General features: G+C 36.7%; 2 protein-coding genes across 8 annotated transcripts in view; one reads left to right on the forward strand and one right to left on the reverse strand.

The window, feature by feature from the left end:
• CASK (calcium/calmodulin dependent serine protein kinase) overlaps positions 1–23,562 on the forward strand; it is a 188,875-nt gene that overhangs the window by 94,664 nt on the left and 70,649 nt on the right. For all 7 annotated transcript variants that reach the window (XM_077171610.1, XM_077171627.1, XM_077171600.1 and 4 more), the window contains exons 6-8: positions 11,083–11,185; positions 20,547–20,722; positions 22,849–22,971. In XM_077171610.1, coding sequence (XP_077027725.1) covers positions 11,083–11,185; positions 20,547–20,722; positions 22,849–22,971 — 402 coding nt within the window. The remainder of the gene's footprint in view (positions 1–11,082; positions 11,186–20,546; positions 20,723–22,848; positions 22,972–23,562) is intronic.
• GPR34 (G protein-coupled receptor 34) lies at positions 4,934–9,621 on the reverse strand. The gene is made up of 2 exons (XM_054654962.2): positions 9,349–9,621; positions 4,934–7,866 (listed from the first exon to the last, which is right to left on the reverse strand). The coding sequence occupies exon 2, from the start codon at positions 7,842–7,844 to the stop codon at positions 6,699–6,701; it is 1,146 nt and encodes a 381-aa protein (XP_054510937.2). The 5' UTR covers positions 7,845–7,866; positions 9,349–9,621; the 3' UTR covers positions 4,934–6,698.

The following is a 23,562-nucleotide window of genomic DNA, read 5'->3' on the forward strand; positions in this document are numbered from 1 at the left end:
GATCTTGGTTTATTTCTCAGTCTTCTGGAACGCCTGTAGCCTAATTTGGAAACCACTTACAGACCATTGAAAATTAAATGAGCAAATTAAGTGCAAAGAATTACTTTAATTCCAGAAATGCAGAAGAGTATCTGTACCTCCATGTAACTATAAATTAGTCTGTATACTTGAAGAATCTCTCTCTCTCTCTCTATATATATATATGTATTTATTTATTCTGTGCTCATGTCTGTATGTGGTGTTACTTTATCACAGCTCTAATGTCAGATGTACATTTAGCAACTCAGTCTATATTTTTTCATATATACAGTGGTTATTGAAAACTGCAGTATATTAATTTTTTCCAAGTTCATTTTTCAGTCTTTTCTCAGTTTCCAAACTGAAAATAGGAAATAAAACTGCTGTGCAATGAGTGTGTGTAAAAAGTGACATTTCAGCTTACAGCCCTGTAGTGGAGAATTTTTACTGTTGTATGCATAGATATACATACATATTTTAGTGGAGTGTATCCTAGTTAGCTTGTTTTTCATATCAAATCATATGAAAAAAAAAGATTTCAAACTTAGAGACTAATAATATTTTTTTAAAACAGCTATAAACAAATGGACTCAGATGCTAAAGAGGTTTTGGTGTAGCAATTATAAAAAGCTCAGACACCAAGTATTAAAACTGTACTGTAGGTAGTGTTTGACAAACTTGCAAATTAAACTAACTTCTGTAGCTCTTGCATTTTAATGTACACTAAGTTCTATATGTATTGTTGAACAAAAATGTATTAAATTCTTTTGTTATAATGAGTTGAATTCATAGAGTAATTATTAATTTACTTATTTAGAAGTAAATAAGTAAATTATGAATGAATGAATGAATTTTGAATTCTTGAATGAATTTACTTATTTTAGAAATCTAATGAAAATTTTTGCAATTGACCAAATTTCATCAGGTAAAATGAAGCAGTAATTTTAAGCTTACCTATACAAGTTGCAGGCACCGTCTTTTGCTGAGAGGAAATATTTCTGCCTGGTATCTGTTAATTCTCCACTGCTGCAGTGAACATGATGGCACTGAAACCTGGAGAGTACAGTTAAAAATTTCTCTCTGACATAACTAGGTTTCCAGAGTGTTCTCTTTTCTTTTACAATATCAGGAGGCAGGTAGGCATTTAAAGTTTAGAAAATATGATGTCTGTACAAAAAAGGCTTTGAAATTAAGTCAGGATCAGCTCCATTAGGGAAAAAAAAGATGGAGATAGCATGGAAGAGCAGCTGTGACACTCCTTTAGGTAGAGCACGGAAAAAAAAAACACCTCACAATACTTTATGTAGTACTTTCCTCTTTTGGGGGTGGAGGGGTTCTCTTTAGGACTGCCCACTTTTCTTCACGCTGCTATTTCATGCATGAAAACTTGTCCTTTCACTGATATTTCACAGGTTTTCAGCTCCACAAGCTGTCTGTTCCCAAAGGCCATGTGCAGTAGTGCTGTGTCCATGTCTGTCCTCACATGAGTGACCACATGGACACATCCCTTCTGTCTGGTCAGGTGATGGATTGTGGGGGAACAGTTTAAACCTGATACATCCAAGGGTTCTGGCAGGGAAAATGGACTCAATGGACTATCCAAGAAATGCAGTGTTTCACACAAAGCATCCAGAGGTCTACACATGACAGTTTCATCCTCCACAGCATAGATATGATCACAGGGCAAACTCTGGTCACTTCTGCAGAAGTTGGGACTTTTGGGCTTTCTGCTTTCTGATACATCTGTGGTCGTAAGATAACCTCTAAATAAGTCCCTAATGAGAACACAAGTTTGGTAAGGTTCTTGTTTTGCTAGTTTGGCTTTATGTTTAAGCATAAATTCTCCTCATGATCTGTTATCATTATTCAGTCTCATTATTACTAATTTTTTTTCTAAAATAATGGACATATAAGCTGGCTTCCTATTCTGAATTCATAGCTGAGCTCATTTACAGTTACATTTATTTGCTGTGGAGTATTAGTAATTAGGTTGTGAAGCTTTAATTAGTTTGCATGTACTTTATTTCTTGTTCTTGTTAGATTTAATTATACTTTGTTTTCCACTTCTGAATGTATATTATATTAAAAATCATTGTAACAGAGACAGTCTTCTATTTATTACATGTTTAATAGTTTCTTAAGTAGTGTCAGAAGTCCTTGTTGCTGTGACATTCCACTGAGGTTTAGATACAAGTATGCATATTCTAAAAAGTTGCTGAGAGTGGTGTGAACAATTCCAGTTAGCAGGTTTTTTCAATTTGGTAGTATTATTTGGTTGGTTATTGACTGTTGCCTGTAGTATTTATAATTTAATTATAATAATTCATGCTGTAAGAAGAGGTAACTGCTACATTTTTTTCTGAATTATTGTATGATAATAGATTGTTGTAGTGAACTAGAGTCTATCAGACTTTATTTTGGAATGGATTACTGAGAGCAGTAGCAAAGTGATGAAGTATTACAAGTTTTTTAAAAATGCCACCTGTACCAGGAATACAGTTGCAGTTGGCCCTAAGCTGTAGGAAGCACCTTCCTTATTCTTTTAGTGGACTATTTCCTTTCTCCTAAGTTACAAATGGTGTGTTTTATCTAAATGTATTTGAAGATAGTCAAATGGAATACATGCATTTTATGTCATTCACTCTCAAGTTCTTCATAATTATTTTTATGTGTATCATTCACCTCAATGATTTACATTTTCTCTATTCTTGAACCATGATCACTCTTAATCATGGTTCTTAATGTATAAACATCTTAATCTTAATGTATAAACACGTTCTAGATATTATATTGCCAATAGGTAGCATATGTTGCATTTCATCATTATATGCAGACAACTTGATTTCTGGGCCTAAAACCACAGAACCCAGGAAATTCCCAGTGCTGGAATTCCTCAACTTGAGCAAGGCTTTGACACTGTCTCTCACAGCCTTGTGTGCTATCAGAGCATCAGACTAAAGCTTCCATATGTGAATCTCCTAATTCTGGGAATAATGTGATTCTCACTTGTTTTTCAGTGGTGTAAGTTGCACTCCTCTTTTATAATTGCTATTTGTCTGTCCTCAGAAACACCAGTTTTCAAGTTAAAACTGCCATTGCATTTGATTTCAGTGCAAAAATGAAAGTTGTTGTGGTTTAACACTGGTAGGTGGGTGCTACAGGGTGGGCTCACAGCTGCCCACCCACTCCTCCTCAGTGGGTTGAGGAGAATCAAAAGGGTCAAAGTGAGAAAACTTTGTTTATGATTTTTGTCTCTTCCCCCTCTTGTTCTTGTGGCTGTTGTGCTGCAGAACAGACCTCACCTTCTGGTGCTCTCCTGCTTTGTCCGAAACACTGATCAAATCTGCCCATATCAACCAAAGTAAGTGGTTGTGGGTTATCCCAGAAAGCTCCTAAATCCCACACATTCACTTCCTTCCTCTCCAGTGGACTGGGAGGCAGAACCAGTAGGGTAAAAGTGGAAATTCATGGTTTGTGAGAAAGAGTTTATAAGCCTAAAAAAAAAAAAGAAAAAAAAACCCCAAGTGATAGAAAGCAACCCCATCTGACCAGTGCCCATTGAGTTCCTAAAAACAGCAACACAGCCAGGCTTCCTTCTTGGCTTCTATTGCTGAGCATGGACCATGTGCTCTGGGATCTCCCTGGGGCCAGCTGTCCCTGCTGTGTCCCCTCCATGTCCTTGTGCACCCCCAGCCTGTCTCTGTTGGGCTGTATCAATGCTTTTGTTCACCAGCCCAAACCACAGCCCATATTGTGAAGCCTATCCCAGCCAAAACCAGCACAACACTGGTATATTTTGGTACACCCCCTGAAATTTAAGTGTGTGTTTATAGATTTGAGTAAAGAGGAAAATGAGGTTCGTGCAGTTATATGGGGATGTGTCTTGAGTTAGCCTTTAAATAGAGAAAGCAAAAAAATAGAATTACTGTCATGTTAAAATTCACCTGAAGACTCAGGTAATCAGGAAGCACTAGGGAGAGGAGAAGTAAGACACACTATTTGAGTGACTGATTCTGGTCATTTGACAGGTCACAGTGTGACTTTCAGTGGGTTTCCAAGTTGTTTCTGGACTGTTTGCTCTTCAGTAATATTTTCTTATAAGTCCTGGTGTTTCACCCTTTAAATTTGGGAAAACTTATTGCAGAAAAAATACATAAGGATTAAATTTTTTTTCTAAAGAGTAAATATATTGCTTTTGTTTCTTGGTCAGTAGTGACTGCTTCCTACATGACAGTGCTGTCTAGTTTCAGATCCCATTCTGAGCCAGTTGATACATCTGGCCTTTAATATCTTGAAACACTGATTTATAGAGTTGTAGAAATCCAAAAGTATTTTCTGATTGCTTTCTGTAGTTTTCTCTTTGTTCTGACTGCTGCTCCCTTAATGCTGCACTTTGTCAAGATCATGTGGTCATTCCTGTTCCCCTCTTCTGTGCCATGCCTGCTCTTAGAGATTTTCTTATAGACCTGTTCCCTCTCAGATTTTCATTTCTGAGCTGGAGAGTTCATTAATTTAATGCAGTTTGGATTTTCAGTATTGAAACCTTCTACTACTACTTGATCTTCTGAAGAGATCTGAGTTTATTTGGCAATACTCCTGTGTCCATGAACTACAAACCTTGTGAATGAAAATTCTGGTCTAACACTTCATTCAAAAGAATTTTAGACATCGCATTGTGTTAAAGCTGCTGTTGTTCATGTCTGTCCTCTCCTGAGTTCCCCAGCCCACACCCTCACCCCAACCTGCTGTTCAGTATCATCAACCAACTGCTCACAGAATGAGCATAGAAAAGAAAGAATGATGAGATAACATATAAATCTTGTGAAATTATGGTTTATAAACTCCACTAGATGTACCAGAATTGATGTCATTCTGTAGAACTATAGTATTGCATAATAAAATTGCACTGGACAAATCCAAAACCAAGAGAAGCTTTAATATAATAGGATGGCAAAATTATAGATAAAAGATCCTGAAATGCAATTTCTGTGAGAATCAGTTAGAAATTATTGTACAAACACCTCTGTTGTATGCTGAAATGTTTAAGAAAAAGTCAGTTACCGTCATATCTTTATGAAATTACACATTTGTGGGAATCTTTCTTTTGAAGATAAGGAAACCCTCTAATTTTTTATTTAAAAAAAAAAAAGAAAACGGAACAAAACAAAATAGCGACTGGCTAGTCATTGTAATTTGTTTGACGTGTTTATATCCAGTTCCATCAAATCTGAATGATGTAAATTTACATCAAAATTAAACCAAGTTTATATCTAGCTGAAGTGAAGCCTTATGTTTACTTTGTTCAATCAGAGCACTATGAGTATCTTCTGTAAAATCAGAATATTGTATGGAATTAGTAAAAACCCACACATTTTGGCACAGATTTGGCATTAACAGTCACATGATCCATTAAAGTAGTTACTGGTATTCATATTAAAACCAACTTCTTAACACCTACTTATTTGAGCAGTATTGTTTGTGTGTGTAAAGACAATAAATCCTTATTTTACAGAGTTTGATGTCTGGCCTCTATATCTTTCACCTTTCTGGTCTGTTATGCCAGACATTTAAATTGTTCATGGTTGTGCTGCTTTAGTCATCTTGGTGCCAGACATTCCCCACCTTCAGCTCTCTGGTTTTTGAGAAATGTTACAGTTTGAAATTTGTTTGTGCCTAAATACATAAAGCTGTTTAGTATCTGAGAATGTAGCTGTAGCTATGAAACATTGTCATTACATTGCTGTTCACATGGCATCAGCAATTATCAAGATTAAAATAATCACATGGAAAGAAAAGTCTCCTGCCAGAGAGGAAGCATGCAGCCTGAATGTGTGGCTTTGGAAATCTAGGATTAGACCAGTGCCTGAGCCTGGCTGATCTTTTTGCTCCGTTCTGTGAGTTGATGTTCCTTGCTGAACTACTTTGTGCAGTCATCAAATTTGTCACATTGAAGGAAATCTTAGGAAATACCCACATCATCTCTCCTTCATTTATTTAGAATTTTCTGAAGGCGTTGTTTGCTTTTCCTCAGGTGTTTGACCTTGACACTCATTAAAATGTTGGAAATACAAAGGTCTTTGTAGGATTGAATATTTTAATTTTGCTGCTTAATAAAACTAAAAGTGTCTTCTACACTTAAAACTGAATTGATAGATGTTGTATTCTTCACCTCATTTTTAAGATGCATGTTGCTAAATTCTCAAATATTTTCTTTAAAAATGCATTTATAAATGTAGAAAAAATACTGATCTCTTGGAAACCTATTAAAACAGAGAAAACTATAAAATACATAAAACATGTAATGGTATCTAGATCTTTCAAATAGGACAGAATTCACTTTTTGCAAAATTCATCTATTATTTACATATACAAGCTACTAATATTAATGTATATATACAAGTTTACTTTTACAGGTTCAAACCCCTTTGTGGAAATGTCCCTAAAGAGTTAGTGTTCTAGTTTAGTCCAACACAAAACGTCTGAGAACTTCCTAGTTTGTTTTCTTGGATAAACAAGAGCGAAAAAATTCTTCTGAAAAGTAACTTCTCATTTTCACAAACCAGATGTACGACTTCTCATTTTTCTTAACAGGAGGAAAGAGGCAGAATTAGTAGCTGTAGAGTAGAGGATTTTGTGATCTGAAATTGGTCACCTGAAGTGACAGAGATCCATTTAAACATTCAAATCACAGACTTCTTCCTTGAGTAGCTGGAGTAAGGAGTGGTGGTAGATAATCGCTCTTGGGCGTATTGGCCAAGTTTTATGTCTGAAGTGCTCTCCAGGTTTAGGCTTTTCTCTCCATGAAGTTTTCTGCAAATCAGTTGGAATACAGTCTTACGGACACTTCTGGACATTAGGAAATACATAACTGGGTCTAGGCAGCTGTTAAATGATGAAAATATGAGCATCACCTCATTGCACGTGTGAATGATCTTCATCCAATAACAGGAAGGGGATTGTAACTGTGATGTGATGTAGACAACCCGGAACATGTGATAAGGCACAAAACAGATGGTGAAAATTATGAGAACAATGAAGGAATTTCTTGCTGTCTTGGTGTATTTTCCTGCATTGGGAAAATTTGCCCTTCTCCTCGAAATTTTCAGAAGGTTCTTGGCAATTTTAACATATGAAAGTATCAAAAGGAAAAAAACTATCCAAAAAATCAGTACAGTGATATAATTTAAAATTGCTTCTGTCTTCTCTGCATTCTGTTTGCTTCGGTAATGAAAGCACTTGGTAGAGTTGCTGTCCTCAGTCTTAAAGAAAGATGGTGCAACTACCACTATAAATCCTGCCAGTGCAATGGCCCACACCGTGCAGCAGATCTGCACGCTCCGCGTAGTGCTGAGCATCTTTGGACGCTTCACAGACCTCGTTATTTTTATATAACGATCCAGACTAATTAGTCCCAGCAGTACTATGCTAATGTACATGTTCATATAAAACAGAGTTCCCACAACCTTGCAAAAAACCCGCCCAAACATCCAGCGGTTGGTGACATGATAGAGGATCCGGAAGGGAAGGCAGAAGATGAGCAGGAGGTCTGCAACAGCTACGTTTAGCAAGTAAACTTGGATAGAATTCCTCTTCTGATGAATGCCCAGGAAAGCAAACAGGGCTACAATATTTCCAACCAATCCAACAACAAAAATAATAGAGTAAAAAACTATCAAAGCAAGTGACAGTGAGTTGTTGTCATCCAAGGAACAGCTGGAATAATTGTGACTTTCTGAGGCATTTATGGTCAGGTTGGTTTGGTTACTCCAGAATTCTTCCTTGTGTGGACCAATGGTTGGTAAATCAGCTGAAGTTGCAGCCATCATTTGCAAAGGGGTTTTAGCTGTTCTGCAAAAAGACAAAGAGAGATTTTAAGAATTAAATCTCCATTCAAGTGTCTGTTTGCTTTATAGCCTACAGTCTAATGTGGTATGGACATAAAAGGCAGTAGCTAAAAGGAATTAATGCACCAAGTATTGGTGTAGCTGAATAGAAGGAGTTTCAGCCAGATATCATAAAATAATATAAATCTAGGTAATCTGCAAACAAGAAAGAACAGATAGTGTAGAGTACTCACAGACAAATCTTTCTGTAATTACAGCGTTATTACTGTTTTGTGTTGTTTTAAGAGTCAACTATTACATTTTCCTGCAAAGAATTTTCTTTATCTCTAAGAATAAGTTTTTTAAGTTCACTTCTTAGGACCACGATTTCTAGCACAAAAAAAAAATTAACTGAGGTGCAGGGACAGGTAAGCATAGCTAAGTATTCTCAGTGTTGACACAAAGTACATAGAGGTGTATTAAAGGAAGTCTAAACTCATCTGTGTTAATTTTAAATAATTCACATCTCTCACATGCGACTCACTGGTTCTCAATTAAAAAAGCATTCATCAATTAATAATATTTATTTGGCTGTGTACTGTGTTATAAGTAACCCTTGACCAACAAAGGAAAACCAGAAGCGTGTGGTTTGGAGAGCAGTCACATAAAGGCGTTCAGAGAGGTTTTATCACTGATAAGTAATGATAAAACTTCGCCTTCGACTTGTTTGTCATAGCAACAAGAAATGCCATACAAAAGTTTATTTAGAATATTTTAGTTTTACAGAGGAAAGAGTTTTTTTCCTATAATCTCACAAAATTTTCAGAAGTGGTTTTAGCACTCTGCACTTAGTTTTTTAAGTGCAACTGTTCTGGAACTGTTATGGAAAAAAAAAAACCAAAAAACCCACTGCTGTATATGTAATTTTAAAATAACTTTAATGCTAGCTCTGTGTCTAGGCCATGCAATTTGCATGCTAGGTCTTAAAAAATGCAAATTTACATTTAATTCTGTGATGCAGCTACAGCAGTGAAAATGGCAACACTTTGGGCAAAATTCTAAAAGACCTAATGTACTTACAGAATCTGAATTCTTGAGAGGAGAGTCTAAAATATTTTAAGATCCTGTGTTTTCTGACCCTACAATTGCATTAAACTGGTAGGGTTCATTAGCAGTTTCCAAACCAGCTGTTCTCATACTTGCCACATGATGTTGTCAGGGCACGTCATTTCAAGAGATTGATTTCAAACTGCAATGTTTTCAAATATCTCTTGAAACCCATCTACTGCAATGACTTCATGTTTAAGTTGCTTTTCTATGAAAATGTTTGATATGGGGACTTGTATAAGGAAGTTTAGATCAATGAGAGAGAAACTTGGGTTACGCTGCAAATGGATTGGGAACAAAACTGTTCACTCTCCTAAGTTGCGTCACCTCTAAGCAAGCAGGCGTGCTTAAACCTAGATATTAAGAGAATTATAGCTTAAGGAAAAAAAAATGCACTTACCATTTATGTATTAAGAAGTTCTGCTGGTTCTCAAAAGCACTGGTGAAGACGGGGAGGAGAAACGTGCAGGTCCTTTTATTAGAAAGCTGCAGCAGCAGCTTCTCTCTGAAAGTGGCGAGCTCCAGCTGACTCGTATAATTGGCAACAGGGGGAAGTTTTAACTGGTGTTGCAACTGCTTTGCTTTGTTTTTTTAAAGGCATTTTTATCTGGCTCTACCCAGTTCATTTGAGCTCTGCTGAGAGAGGTTCTATAATCAGTTTTTCTCAATTTTGCTCTGAATTGGAGATTGGAAGTTTTTTTCTCAGAGGTTTTGTTTCTGGTGAGCTGTGCCAGTGGTTTTTTGGGTGATGATGATATTGGTACTATCTGTCATCTCTTTAATACTTTGTGGAAGTAGTGTCACTTTTTTCCAGTAGAGGGTAAAGATAAGTCAGCACCACAGTGTAGTGGTACATTTTGTAAATGTTTATATAGTTCTCCCATCTACCTTTCTCCTTGCCAGGGATTAGAATTTCAGAATTCTTTCTCACTCCAAATGACAGTGACAAGAGGATGTGAAAGTGCCCAAAGTGTGCATCTTAACCATTTCACTAAGGCAGAAGTGAAATACAATATGCAGCAATAATACCACCTGCTGATACTCTTCCAAGTGGTGCATAGGAATTGAAAATTACATTTTTAAATTGGAAATTTAAGAGTGGATTCTAGAAGACCTAATATGACAAGGCCTTAATTAAATGAAATCTCAAGAACATTGTTTTGAAGTCTTTGTTCTCATATAATTTAAACTTTTACCAAAAGATGTGGGTGGTTAGACATGAAAACTTCACAGGTAGTCAGAAGGAACTTTTGGTAGGTCCTGTGGACTTTTTTGAGTTCTTAGTTTTGCAATTTAAGCAGTAATGTATTCTCAGGAAGTAGTATACAAATTTGAGGTTCTTCATTTTAAATAATACAATATTGAAAAGAGAGGCTTTGAGTAAATGCAAGAAGTTCTAAATTAAATGCAATTGTTTGGGTATGTGTATTTAATACCAAATTGTGCTCTAATAGATTTTGTCTGTATGTTGCTTCCTCCTGCAGCAGTCAGTACCCATCTGAATGTTGTATAATATTATTTCATTTTTATACGTTGCCCATCACTTATTTGTGGAAAATCAAAGGTATAGATGGCTATGGCTGGACTCCAGTTTAGACACCTAAGGAATATCCCTCACTGGAATATTCCAGGGGTGTTCCTTTTCTTTCCTGCACTTGAGAAGTGCAGAGTGAATTCTGTGATTAAGGTGCAAAGTGAATTCTGTGATTAACTCAAAACAGAGTTTTATGTTCTCTGTGGGAAGGATAAGACCCCACAAAACATATCATAAGCAAGATATTTCAGCTGGAGAATTGAAACAGTGTAAGGGTTAATAGGATGGAAAACAAAAACGAAAAGTGATACCAGGTAAGAAATTAGAGACATGAGTTTTTTATTTCCATTTTATCATGATTTCACTTTGTGTTCCTCGCTAGTTCTGATAAGTTCTGAAAGGATTTTGCTATGCCTGGGGCAATAGAAGGGAAGCCAATGTAGAAAGAGGAGTCCGTGCCAGAAAAGAAGATAACTGAAATTAAGAAATTAAGAAAACCGAAATCTAACCTCTGCTCACAGATTTATGAAAATAAGTGCTAAAATACAGATTGCTTTTCTCAAACAGTGTAATAATTTGTCTGAATTTTTGTCTTTTCAGCCACACTGTGTACTGCTTGCCTCAAAAGAGAATTCAGCCCCAGTAAAGCTTGGTGGCTTTGGGGTAGCAATTCAGTTAGGAGAGTCTGGGCTAGTTGCTGGAGGTAAGAAATTTTCCTTCTAAGTTATTTAGTATTGTGCATGTTGTACTGCAGAGTTCTGTTCTTCTGACACAGCCTGGCCTGCAAAACAAGAGCTCAAAAATAATATTTCACTACAGACTAAGTTAACATGGTAAATGCACACAGCCAAGCTAAATTGGTGGTGGAATGTAACCTGCATTCAAACATTAAATCCTTGTAAATGTTACTTAACAAGAATTCATGCTGGTTTGATCAAAATAAAACTGGAAAATCCCAAGGAATTTTCCACTTTAATACAAGCTTTGGCTTAATTCTGCCATGCTTGGTAAAGCAAAGAAAATAAAAATGCAGTCATTGAAGCACTTGAGTAAGGACTTACTGCAGCATCATCAGTGCTGCCCTGTTGGATAGGCAATTCCTGTCAGAATGCTGTGCTGGTTAATAGCAAAATCTTACTGGTTTTCACATGTGATTCTTTTCTGTGTTTTAAAATTTCATTGTAATTATTGCATAAGACATCAATATCTTGATACGTATGTATATTTTTTGACTGTGTTTTGTTTTCTGTGGATTTTATTTCCTCTAGCTGCCTTCCATATTGTTCCAGACAATAGGGTTATGCTTTAATCAGCCTGCACAGATGAAGACCCAATCAATTTTCTGATGCTTTCATTGCCAGAGTAGGAGACCACAACAAAACATTTTGTTACTTTTAATATTTTTTTCTTCTGAATTAATAACTTTCTTCAGTACCATACATCTTCAAAATCCGAGATTTCCTAATTTAATCACTTAACATTCTGTGTCAATTTGAGTTTTGTACATTTTTTTAAATAAAAAGCAATTCAAATATAAACATATCAACAGCTTCCATTCCCTTCCAGATATTGCTGATACCCTGGTAATATCCAAGTATCTTATGATTAACTAGAGACATCTTTTCCAAGAAAGTACCCATTCAGTTAAGCTGTAAAAAAAAAGTCATTGTTTTCTTGTGTTACTCAAATTACCTGTACCTCAGTCACTGCTTTTTTTAGTGGCAGTTTCTACACTTTGGTTTATAATCATCTCATTTTTCTTTATGTTCTGCTGAGCAACTTTACCCACTCCTTCTGTTTCAGCCCCTCTTCTGGAGGTAGTCAGATGCAATGTACTTTCAGATTACCAATTGTCTAGCAAGAAACATTCAAGTTCAACTTTAAAAAAAAAAAAATTGCTGCATTTTTCCTGAAGTTTGCCATGGACTTCCTTTTGTGTGACTGTGCCCAGTGCTGTGATCCCACTCCCTGTTCTGTGCTCAACCTCCTGCAGTGATCAGTGCTGGGGGTTCTGCTTGCAGCTCTCACAGAAGATCCCAAACCTCATCATTGTGATATTTATCAGTATCTTTTGCTTCTTCCACCTCAACTTCTGCCATATTGGTCTGCCTTCACACAATTATTTTCTTCCCTTTTTCTCAACTGGCATCTCCAATTTGCAGCCTTTTCATTGGCACTTGTTGCTTTCAGCTTCAAATTCCACTCATTTTCAGGGATACCCAGAGTAATTCCACTCCATTTATTTACTGTGGAAAGTCTCCTTAACAGACTCCTCTCTTTCTCCTCATCTTCCATTCCAGTCTTCTAAGCACAAACTGCCTCTGTTGTCTGACAATTCTTTTCCCTGCCAGAACCCTACCTGAAGACAAATTACTAGACAGTTCCCTACACAGAGCTGGCAAGGTCTTATTTATTCAGTTTTATAATATAACACATGTGTTATATGAAAGCTGTCAATACTGGCTATTTGAACTGGACTGTAAATTCCTTATAAATCAGTGTTTATCTACACATTTGTTTAAGGGTGTTATTCATATGGAAAAGTTTTGTCATAATAGTAACAATAATTTACAGGCACTTCCTATTTCTCAATTGTCTCATAAAAAAGTAGAAATTCTCCAAATAGAGAAGTCTGAGCAGCATCATAACCAACCTGTTCACTTTCACATTGCTTTTCTAATTTTTAGTGGAAAACATTGATTCCTCCTGATATAGTCAATTATCTCCCTTTTAGCATAGCATTATTATCCTTTTAGCATGGCAATGCCTGCATTTGGTGGTTAGTACATAAAAAAAGAAATTCTCTGTTAAATAAAATCTATCAGGGCATTAAGATAATTTTGCTGACCTGAAATCCCCTGTGCTTTCTTTGTGCTGTTTTTCCTACTTCTGTACACCTTGACACACCTGTGCCTGGCAATCCCAGATTCTGTGTAGCCCCAGGAGAACAAACTAAAGGGAATTTTCTCCCTCAGTGTGTTTGAAGCCAGTCTTCAAGCTTACAGCTTTTGCTTTGTTTGGGACTGTAACATTTTTTGACTTGACAAAGGCATCTTTATCAGAGTGTGCATAAATTGATGGGGAAGGATTTTTGTAGTGAAGTTAAATTAAACCCCAGGTATTAAAATCTTTCTATATAAGTCCAAAGACAAACTTGTGAAGTTTAGAAGGATTGTAACTATAGGATTCTTTCTTTCAAGCAGGTAGATGGCTGTTTTACAGAAGTGTAAGAGAGCTCATGAGAACAAGCTTTGACATCATACTAGATGTCATTGATGAAAATGTGTATGGAGGAGATTTTAGGAGTGACTGTATTTTATCAGCTAACAGCTCAGTTGACATGATTTTTAAGAAAGTTTGATTATTAGTTATTATCTACTTTATGTAAGTTAAGTACAAAAAAAAAAAAAAATGGACGTAGCCATAACTCATTTCTTCATAAGGCCAGAGGGGAAAATGTAAGGAAATATTCTTTGTTCCACTCCATTTGCCCCTAAGCTGCAATAAATGGCTAAAATTCATGTGTTGTCATCTGAGCTAGGGGAAATAGGTTTCATGAGCTACCAATCTCTGAAGGTCTCTTCTTGCTTCAGTTCTTATGATCAGTAGTGGAAAATTGTGACTTGAAGCCTTGAAGTACTTTATAAAGGAACTCTGGCGGTATACACAGGAGTTAGAGAACATCATAATTTATAAGTGAATTCCTTTAAGGAGCAGCACACTTCCATAAGACAGTAAACAGTCTGTGTTGCATTGTTATGATGCAGCTGGAGTAGTGGAACCTCTGGGAAGTCAGTGATTTAATAGACTAATCTCACATTATGATCTCTGTCTCCTTCCTTGAAGAGTTTTTCTTGCAGAAGCATAGTATGAATTGTCATATTATTTTCTTAAATGTGACATCAAATTTATCTGATATCAAATATCTTAGATGCTAAATCTTGGGATTTTTAACTAGTATATGGTATAAAAGTCTGAAGGAACAAAAGCCATCAAGTTCACAACTGGTATTTCCTTCACTTAATCTACTTAATTTCTCCTGGCTTCAACTAGTGCCAAGATAACTGTATAGATCTAAGTAGGATGAGGTTCTTTATCTGGGGATAGTTAACTGCCTTTCACATTTTACCTTCTGCAGCAAAATGTCACAGATACCATAATGCTAATCCAGTCCAGCATTAATTTTCATCTATTGTTAGTTAGATGCCCTAGACTGCCTCAAAATCCTGTAGAATCCTAATGTAAATTATTCTCTTATTGGAAAACATCTTATGTGTTGTTAGTAGCAGTACAGCACATAAATACCAAGTGCTCTTGGTTCCTTGTGAGCTGTATTTTTAGACTTACTACCAAAACAGCAAAGGAAGGCATTGCCATAGATTTCCCTCTAACTAAGACTATGAAATGGGGGGGAAAGGGGGCAGAATTTTTTAGAGTTCCTTATTTTTTGTTTTGTTTTCATCAATGTAAAAATGATCATCAAATGGTTTGGGTTGAAAAGGGACCTTTAAAGCTCATCCAGTCCAAGCCCCTGGTAGGAGCAGAGCACCTTCCAACAGATGAGGCTGCTCAGAGCAACCTGACCTTGAATATCTCCAGGGGTGGAACATCTGCCATCACTCTGGGCAGCATCTTCAGTGCTTCACCAAACTGAATCTTGGTGGTTTGATAAACCCCAGATTAGAAAACTCTTTTTTTGTTTGTTTTTAATGTCGGAGGGTTTTTATACTGCGCAGACACTTTTTCCTTTTCATCATCAGTGTCTAATTGGTATTTCGAAGCTTTCGTTTGTTTTCCAAAGAGAAGTAAAATTTTGTAAGCTGAGATCCTACACTACTATTCTTCTTTCTCTTACAGGGTAGTGTTTTCACTTCTTTTTTTTTTCCTGAAAAATAAAAGAATGTGAGTCCACAGTTTTGTCTTTAAGAGACTTTGTTTCATTTAAAAGATACAGCTGTGGTTTACTTTCTCACAGAAATGCCACTTCACGTCTGGGCTGATTTGAGAGTGCTTACAGGAGGCTAATGTGTTGAGAAATCATTTAGGTTTGCTTCCTTCATCATAGTTTTATGACAGAAAAGGCCATTGAATTAATTATAATTAGTCTTGTTAACATGTGAGCTTTGCTTTGTTTGTTTTCTGGACACTCATATCCAGTGGTCCAGCTGTCTGCTGATGCATCTTTTAAACACATTTTCTTCAGACAATCTTCTGTGCTGAAGCTAAATTACCCTGTTTTCTGCCTCCTTTTTTTCCTTTTTTTTTTTTAATCTACTCATCTCCTCTGTAGACTTGCTTTAAACATCTCTATTGTCTGGAGTAATGTGGAAAGGAATTAATAGTAGTAAAGTACTGCCCTCTCTGATCTGTTGTGTGTGATTCTTTGATTCCTTCCACATTATTCTGGACATCCCACTCTTTTAGAAGGACCTTAATTTGTGAGCATATTTCTTATTACACTATTGTGAGAGGTCAGATGGTGATGTTTATTAGTACCTCACATTTTTTTTCCTAAAAATTATTTGTTCCAGTTGTTTCCTTATACATCGTTCAGATACTACTGCTGTTGAAAGACTCTCCTTCTGATATCTTGGTCATCAATCCCCTGCCTTAGGGATGACAAAATCTGATTGGGTCTCTGTATATACTCTTCTTCTTGTGGAAAGCATAGCCCTATTGTCTGGAATAATATGGAAAGAGTCATAGAAACTAAATTACCTACCAAAGGTAAGTCAAAATTTATCTTTAGTGCTTATAAATGATATCAGATTGACAGCACCTGAAGACTGAAGCTTTCTGTTTACCCACAGGAAAAATCAGCAAAATTAGCAGCTTTATAAATTTACAGGCAGCCAACATGCCTTAAAAACTGGCTGGTAAGAAAGTTTACTTCTAGAAATAAGGTATCCTTACCAGTGTAACCTGGATGTCTCTGTCCAGACACTGAGTGCTTCCTAACTCAGCAAACACTTTGGTGTAGGCATTTGCAGTGAAATGGATGGAGGCAGGTACCACGTGCCACTGTTGAGTCTTGGTACAGTGATGATTTTCAGTTATTGCCACTCTAGAACAAAGAATCTAAATGGACACAGACAGAAAATTGATTCCAGTCTTCCATATGATTTCTTCTCATATATGGATACAACTAAAAATCCTCTGTGTGTGCATGCATGCAATCTATATTCAGTTAAAATGTTGTTTTTTCATGCACAGTCATTTGAATATATCCATCAGTGTGTTTATATTCTGAAGAATAAAAAGCCTGTGGAAAGCAGAAGTCACCTGTTTCAGAGAAAAGTGCCTTTGCTTACTGCTCTTCTTCAAACTGCCTCCAAAAAGTGCAGACTTTCTCCCAAAATACCAAAGAAAATTTGAAAATCCCTAAAATATTTTAAAAGTGAGCTGTTGAGAAGAATTTTAAAATTTTACACTGGACATGTTTAGAAGGCAGATTTTCTGCTAAATAATTTTCAGCAGAAGTGATATTTGAGCTAAAGGGCAGTGAATATCCATAGTTTTAGACAACTTTGCTGTCTATTGACTGTATTTATGCTGTTACTGATATTCCTTACAATTCTTGTAGTTGCAACATAGGAAAATTCCCCATCTGTGTAAGTTCATGTGTGCACTTTGTTCATTTTCCTGAGCTAAGTTCAGTTCAAAGGTGCAGCTCAATAGTCCTTGCTCAGGTCAGTTTTTAGAATGACTTCAAAATCATTGTTTGCTCCTTTGATGAACCCAGTGGATTGGTCACAAGGACAACAGCTGGCCCAGAAACTTCTGTAGCCTTTTTAAGATTCCAGTAAATATATTCATATATATATATATATATATATATATATATATATATATATACATTTTTTAATCCTGTTTGACTGTTGGATAGTTCAGTCTCAACCAGTTAAGTTTCTGCTTCTTCTGGATTTGCTTTTTCATGGACATAAAATTGTGATTTCCACCACCATAAGTACCCACCTCATCCCTCTCATCCAAAGTATTGGGATCTTGTAATCAGCATTAGCAAAACCAAATCTGTCTCTAACTGTTTCAACTAATTATAATCTAGCAGTGGTAAATGATAGGATTTCATTAACCTAGCCTAGTTTTCTTTTGTATTTATGGAGTTCTCATTTTAAGTTTAAAAGTGAGTATTAAGGTTTAGTAGCACTGATTTTTTTCAGTTTGCTTTTAAGTTCATCCATTTTTCATCTGGTTTATGGAAGCAGCCTGGTGGGGATTTAAACAGCTGTGTGGTGTTTACTTTCACTAAACCACTCTATTCCTTCTGCTCCATGACAAGCAGTTCATCAAAGTGGATTTTTATTGTGTCCTGGGTTTGGACCAGGCCAACAAAGAGTGAGTTCTTCTACTTGTGATGGAAGAAACACCTTCTAACTTCAGGGTACCAGAAAGAAGTTGTGTGATGATCAGAGAGGGACTGGTTTTTGACCATCACTTGTCTGTTTGTCAGAGCACTTGAGCACCAAGTGAAGGTGCAGCCTGACATTCTGATGTGAGGTCACCAGATGAAGCAAAATAGGGGCTTTGAATTATCAAATAGATTTGGATAGTGGGAAGCAAAGACAGAAATTAAACCACCTCCTCTCCTCACATTCCCAGGTTCAGCTTCACCCCCTCACTCCTGACTCACCCCCCAGCCCCAGGTGGTTCAGGGAGGATGGGAAATGACAGTTCCCAACCTCCTCACTTGCCGGGCAGGTTTTTTTCCCCTCTCTTACACAAACTTTCCCTGCTTTCTCACACCACTGTCCTGAGTGCTGGGCTGAGCTGTGCCTGCAGTGATCCCATTGGAACTGTCTGTGTCTGGCATGGGCAGCTCCCCTGCAGCCCCAGTACCAGCACCTTGACACCTAAATTCCTACACTCCATCATGCTATTGGATTGCTTTTATAGCATGTGTTGCTGCTAAATATGCTGTTTACACCAGGAGAAAATGTAATTGTTTGCAAGGACACAAGATATTCTTGAGGTTACCCTTCACTGAAATGCCCAGCAGAATTAAGTGCATTGACAAAAAACTCCAAAGCCAAAACCCAGACCTTTAAGTTTTATTCTCACAGCACACAGTCATTTTTGCAGCATGTTTACCTCTGCAATGTCTTATTGAAACCACAGAAAGTTCCTGAGTTGAGAGAGGTGTTGTTGAAAATGCACATTAAATCAACTTAGATATCATTTGATATCTAAGGTTCATGAATTCATTATCTACTTTCTCCAGACAACTGTACCTTAATGCCTCTTTTAAATAGCTTGTTATCCCATGTGATATTTTGTCTTCTGCTGATTTCCCCTGTTTGTCTTCAGAGTAATTCCTCTTCTCCACAGTTGTCAGATTTTATAACAGCAATTATAAAGCATGGTGGGAAGGCAGAATTTTCAGAGAATATACAATTTTCCATTTGTATTTATGAAAAAGATTTAAGTGCACTTTAGTACCACAAAAGATTTTTTTTTCAACAAGAAAAAAGGTTACACCTGCCCCAAAATTGCATGTGGGTTCCTTTGCACCCAAGTCTCAAAAAGTTTCCACTGAGACAAACAAGACTTGGGTAAGGCTCTGTGGAACTGCCCCTTTGCTGTCAGGTCAGCCTGGACTGCAGGGACTGGTTAAGATGCCAGCCTAGCCTAGTGATGAGGTCACATCCCTTTGTCACAGACAGATCCCTAACATTGGTTTGGCAGAGGAATTCCCTGCTAAACTGGGGTTGAAAAGGTTTAACAGAAAGCCACATGAAGAATTTGGCAATTGTGGTGTTTTTTTCTTAAGAGTATGGTTGAAAAGCTGCTGTCTTTCTGACAATATTTTAATCCTTTAGATGCAAAAAGGACTAATTAAAAGAACATGGTCAGATAAAGTTCCTGGATTAGGTGGGATAACCAAAGGATGGTCTTTACTGAGGAAGCCACGTCCAAATAGTCCCCCAGGTGTTCTGGGTGCTGTGACTTGGCTGACTCCCATGCAGAGGGAGAGCAGGACAGGCTGATCAACAAGAGTCTCTTTACAAAGACAAAATTGAGTTAAATACATGCCCTGCAAACATCCTGGATCCTCTGGGCTGCATTTTAGGCTCTCCTAACCAGCAGGTGCTGCAGGCCTGGAATGGAGCCTCTGGAATCCACTGTAGTAAGCAACAATAATTTATGAAGGAGGTACTAGTGGTGAAAGTTTGCTGAACTGATGTTCTTTTTCTTCTGTTGGTACTTGGTGGAACCAGAGTAGTCCAAAGACTGCAGTGTTTGAAGTGGCAGTGATAACATCAGCATTCCAAGCTTAATTTTTGCAGTGGAGACAAAACTCTTTACAATGGGAAACATTTATAAGGAGAGTTAAAATGTTAATTGCTTTATTTGGCTTATGTGTTACATAGAAATTGAATTAAGTTATTCTAATCAGTTTTATCTGCTCAAAAGATCAGCTGGTGCTAAATACATTTTGTTTTCATAGGAAAACATTAATTACACTCAATGAAAGCACTCTGTGAAATTAGCATTATCTTTTCATCTGCAGTAAGATACTGCCCTCTTCAAATAAATGAATACCACATTTGCTGGCATTTTGCATTTTTGCTGGCAGTTTCAGTAGACCAGCCAAGGTATGGGCAGAGCATCAGACCAAACTCTGCTCTTGCCAATTAGCTGCAGCTTTTTCAAGTTATCAGTGTGGACTAGAACTCTACAGCATCTTTGTATTTGCTCTCTAAATAATTCCTGTTTCAAAGATTGTCCAAATTGATGGGTTTACTTTTATAAGGCAAGTTTTACTGAAGAGTCCCAGTGCTCTTACAAGTCTTGTTTCACATTCTCCCAGCTCGGGTGGACTATTCCTCAGTTTATTAAAGTAAAAATTAAGCAAAAGGGAAAATGCTGATTTATCTCACCACATATATATATAAATATAAACTTAAGGTAAAAAGAATTGTGTTTAAAGCTTTAAACCATGAACAAAATGTAGTAAAACTGTTTTTGTTTGTTGCAGTGATATTCTTCATTTCCATGTTTGACACACATCCCTTTGACTCAATTTTCTTTTTATTTCCATTCAGGACGTGTAGGAACACCTCACTTCATGGCTCCAGAAGTGGTAAAAAGAGAACCATATGGGAAGCCTGTAGATGTTTGGGGTTGTGGTGTGATCCTGTTTATCCTGCTAAGTGGTTGTTTGCCTTTTTATGGAACCAAGGAAAGATTATTTGAAGGCATTATTAAAGGCAAATACAAGGTAAATGACAGCATAAATGAATCCTTTTCCAATGAGATGAACTCTGTTGGTAACATTTCTGAAAGTTGATGTTTGTATTTAGCCTGATTTAAAGTTAAAGTTTATGGAAATCTGTCACACAGGAAGAGAAATTATTTTCCCTCTCCAGTCTGTCTTGTACTTGATGTGTTTTGTATCATTACTAGGAATTAGAATATGGAAATATGTGCTCAGATGAAATAATAAATAATTACAACCAGCCCCTAACTGTACATTGAGCCCAGCAGGGAGAAGACAAGAGGTTTAGCTGTGAATTTGAACATACTGTAACCTCAGATTTATAAACAATTTAAAATTTTTGATCTGTTATCTGTTTATAACAGAGCTGTCATAAACATTCATCATCATCATATTGCCTTGATTTAAAATAAAATGCATGTTATTTTAGAAATACAGGCAGGCATTTTTCTTCTTAGTGCAGTGAAGTGCAGCTGATGATTCAACAGGAGCCACTTGCAGCCAAGGGCAGGTCAGGGTGCACACAGAAGCTCTCACAGCCTCAGCCCACAGACCAGTGTGGAGACAAATTTAAAGCTGCAACTTCACTGTGGGTTTCCCTAAGATCAGCTTTGCTGTGCTTTGGAACCAAGGTCATACATGAGCTGTGCATTAGCAAATTACAAATGGAAGCTCTCAAAGCTGTCTGACAGTCTGATTTATTATATCACCTTAACAGCCTGCTAAAATGTAAGTGACAGCAGTGTTGCTGGACTTGGTCAGGAGCACATATTTCATTTTTTCCATTTTATAATCTTAGAAACAGCAGCATTTCTTCATGGCACTAGTTTTGGGGTTGCACAGACTGACAGATATTTCACTTTATGGAAGATTTCTTATGGAATCTCTTAAGTAGCTAAAACCTTCTTGAAGGATACAAGTTAACTTCTCTTTTTTTAAAAAAAAAAGCTACAAGCAGTACATTGTGTCCTCTTAGTTCCTTCTCTGTTCCTGTTTCCACAATAATTTGTCTATTCAGTGAAAATCCTGTCAAATTTGCAATTACCTTCATTTCATTAGAGCTGAAAAAGAAATTAAATCACAGCTATAAATGTGCATTTCATAGCCAGATAACATTGCTGAGTGCCCCCATTCAAAGTGACCATTTTTTGTAAAGACTTATTTTAAATAAAATGGACCTCTTATAATGATCAGATTGTGACATTGAGAAGAGTCTGGTTATAATTTTGAATTTGCATTTAGTTCTTTGTAAAGTTAGCTATCTATCATCTAAATAAAACTCAGCTTCTTCATAATTTAAAGAAATACTAGAAATACCTTAAGGATATTATCCTTTATATCACATAAAGAATTTTCTTACTTTGCTGTGGTTTTATCAGTTGTCCATCATTTTGACTGGTTGGGCAAAAACCTGCATTTATCCACAGAATGGAAATTTATTCTAAATCATCCTTCATATTGAACCCCCTAAAGTTCTGCTCTGAAAGTGTTGCAATTGCTGATTTATTGTATTGTCTTATCCTTTTATGCTTTCCTGTGGAAAGGAAGGAAAAGGACATTTTCCTTTTCCTAGTGTAAAAACTTTACCTGTTGTGAAGTTGAAAGGAATTTATTGGGAAGAGCCCTTGTCCATAGCACCTTCAGGACAGGACCAGTGTAGTTCACAACAGGCATTCTCTCATTCCTTTCTTACCCAGAATCACTAGCATGAAATTGTGGGTTGAAACAGATAAGTTCTCTTGCCATATATTGATTTCAGGAGTGGATTTAATTTCTGCATTTATCATATGCATCATTAACAGTTAAACAGAGCCTAATTATGTTTTGCTTTATCTAGTGAGTGGTGACTTTTATCTGAGCAGAATGTAGAGTAGGTAGAAATTACAATGTGATTATAACATAATACTAAGGACATGTCAGGGTTTATGTCTTCAATTTTTGTGCCATTTCAGTAACAACTAGCATTCCATTTTTACAAGTTATTAAAACCCTTAGAAATTTCATTTTACATTCATTACACAGAAATGTTTGCAAGCACCAACCAGTGTTAAATCTCTGCAATTATTGTAGATAAACACTAGTTCTTTTCTACATTCTTATTACTAATTTTTTTTCTTGTTCCTAATCAGATGAATCCTAGGCAATGGAGCCATATTTCTGAAAGTGCCAAAGATCTGGTGCGCCGCATGCTTATGCTGGATCCAGCAGAGAGGATAACAGTGTACGAAGCACTGAATCACCCCTGGTTAAAGGTAGTAAAAGCAGCTGTTGACATGCTACTTTCTCATTTAAGGAAAAAAACCATGGATTTCTTTGTTTTTCTGAGCTTTTCAAAGTAGACATGAACTGTACAAAATGTGGAATAATATGCTTTAAATGCTTTCTAGGATTAGAGCCTGAGATTTTGGTAATTGCCAGGCTTAAACTCTTGCTTAAGAGCAAACTCAGTTGGACATCTTCAGCAGCACCAGAGTGCAGGGAGTAGGGCATAACATAACATAAAGCTTAAAGAAGCTGTTAATGTATCTTTCTGTGGCTCTCAAGCTCCAGAGAAGTAATTTCTGATCTCCTTTTTGCTCAGTCCTATCTATACCTCTTTCCTGTTAGTCATGTAGCCATACACTCTACTGCCATAGGTTATGCTGCTGAACTGTGCTGCTTCCTTACATTAGATTCTTGAAAATATCCCACCAAAAAGGAAGGAAGTAGTGGAGTGTTGCCCCAAGGCCACTGTGACTGCATGAAATTATATGACATCTGGTAATGAAATTATTTTTCAGTGATGGCAGAACTTAAAACACACTTTAAGCCAGTGGAAGAGTAATTGCTGCACACTGAAGTTT

Source organism: Agelaius phoeniceus, chromosome 2 (assembly GCF_051311805.1).
Source record: "Agelaius phoeniceus isolate bAgePho1 chromosome 2, bAgePho1.hap1, whole genome shotgun sequence".
Taxonomy (NCBI): Eukaryota; Metazoa; Chordata; class Aves; order Passeriformes; family Icteridae; genus Agelaius; species Agelaius phoeniceus.

Bases quoted from the DNA above. Each gene is read 5' to 3' on its own strand.
- GPR34 (XM_054654962.2), bottom strand. From the start codon at position 7,844: ATGATGGCTGCAACTTCAGCTGATTTACCAACCATTGGTCCACACAAG.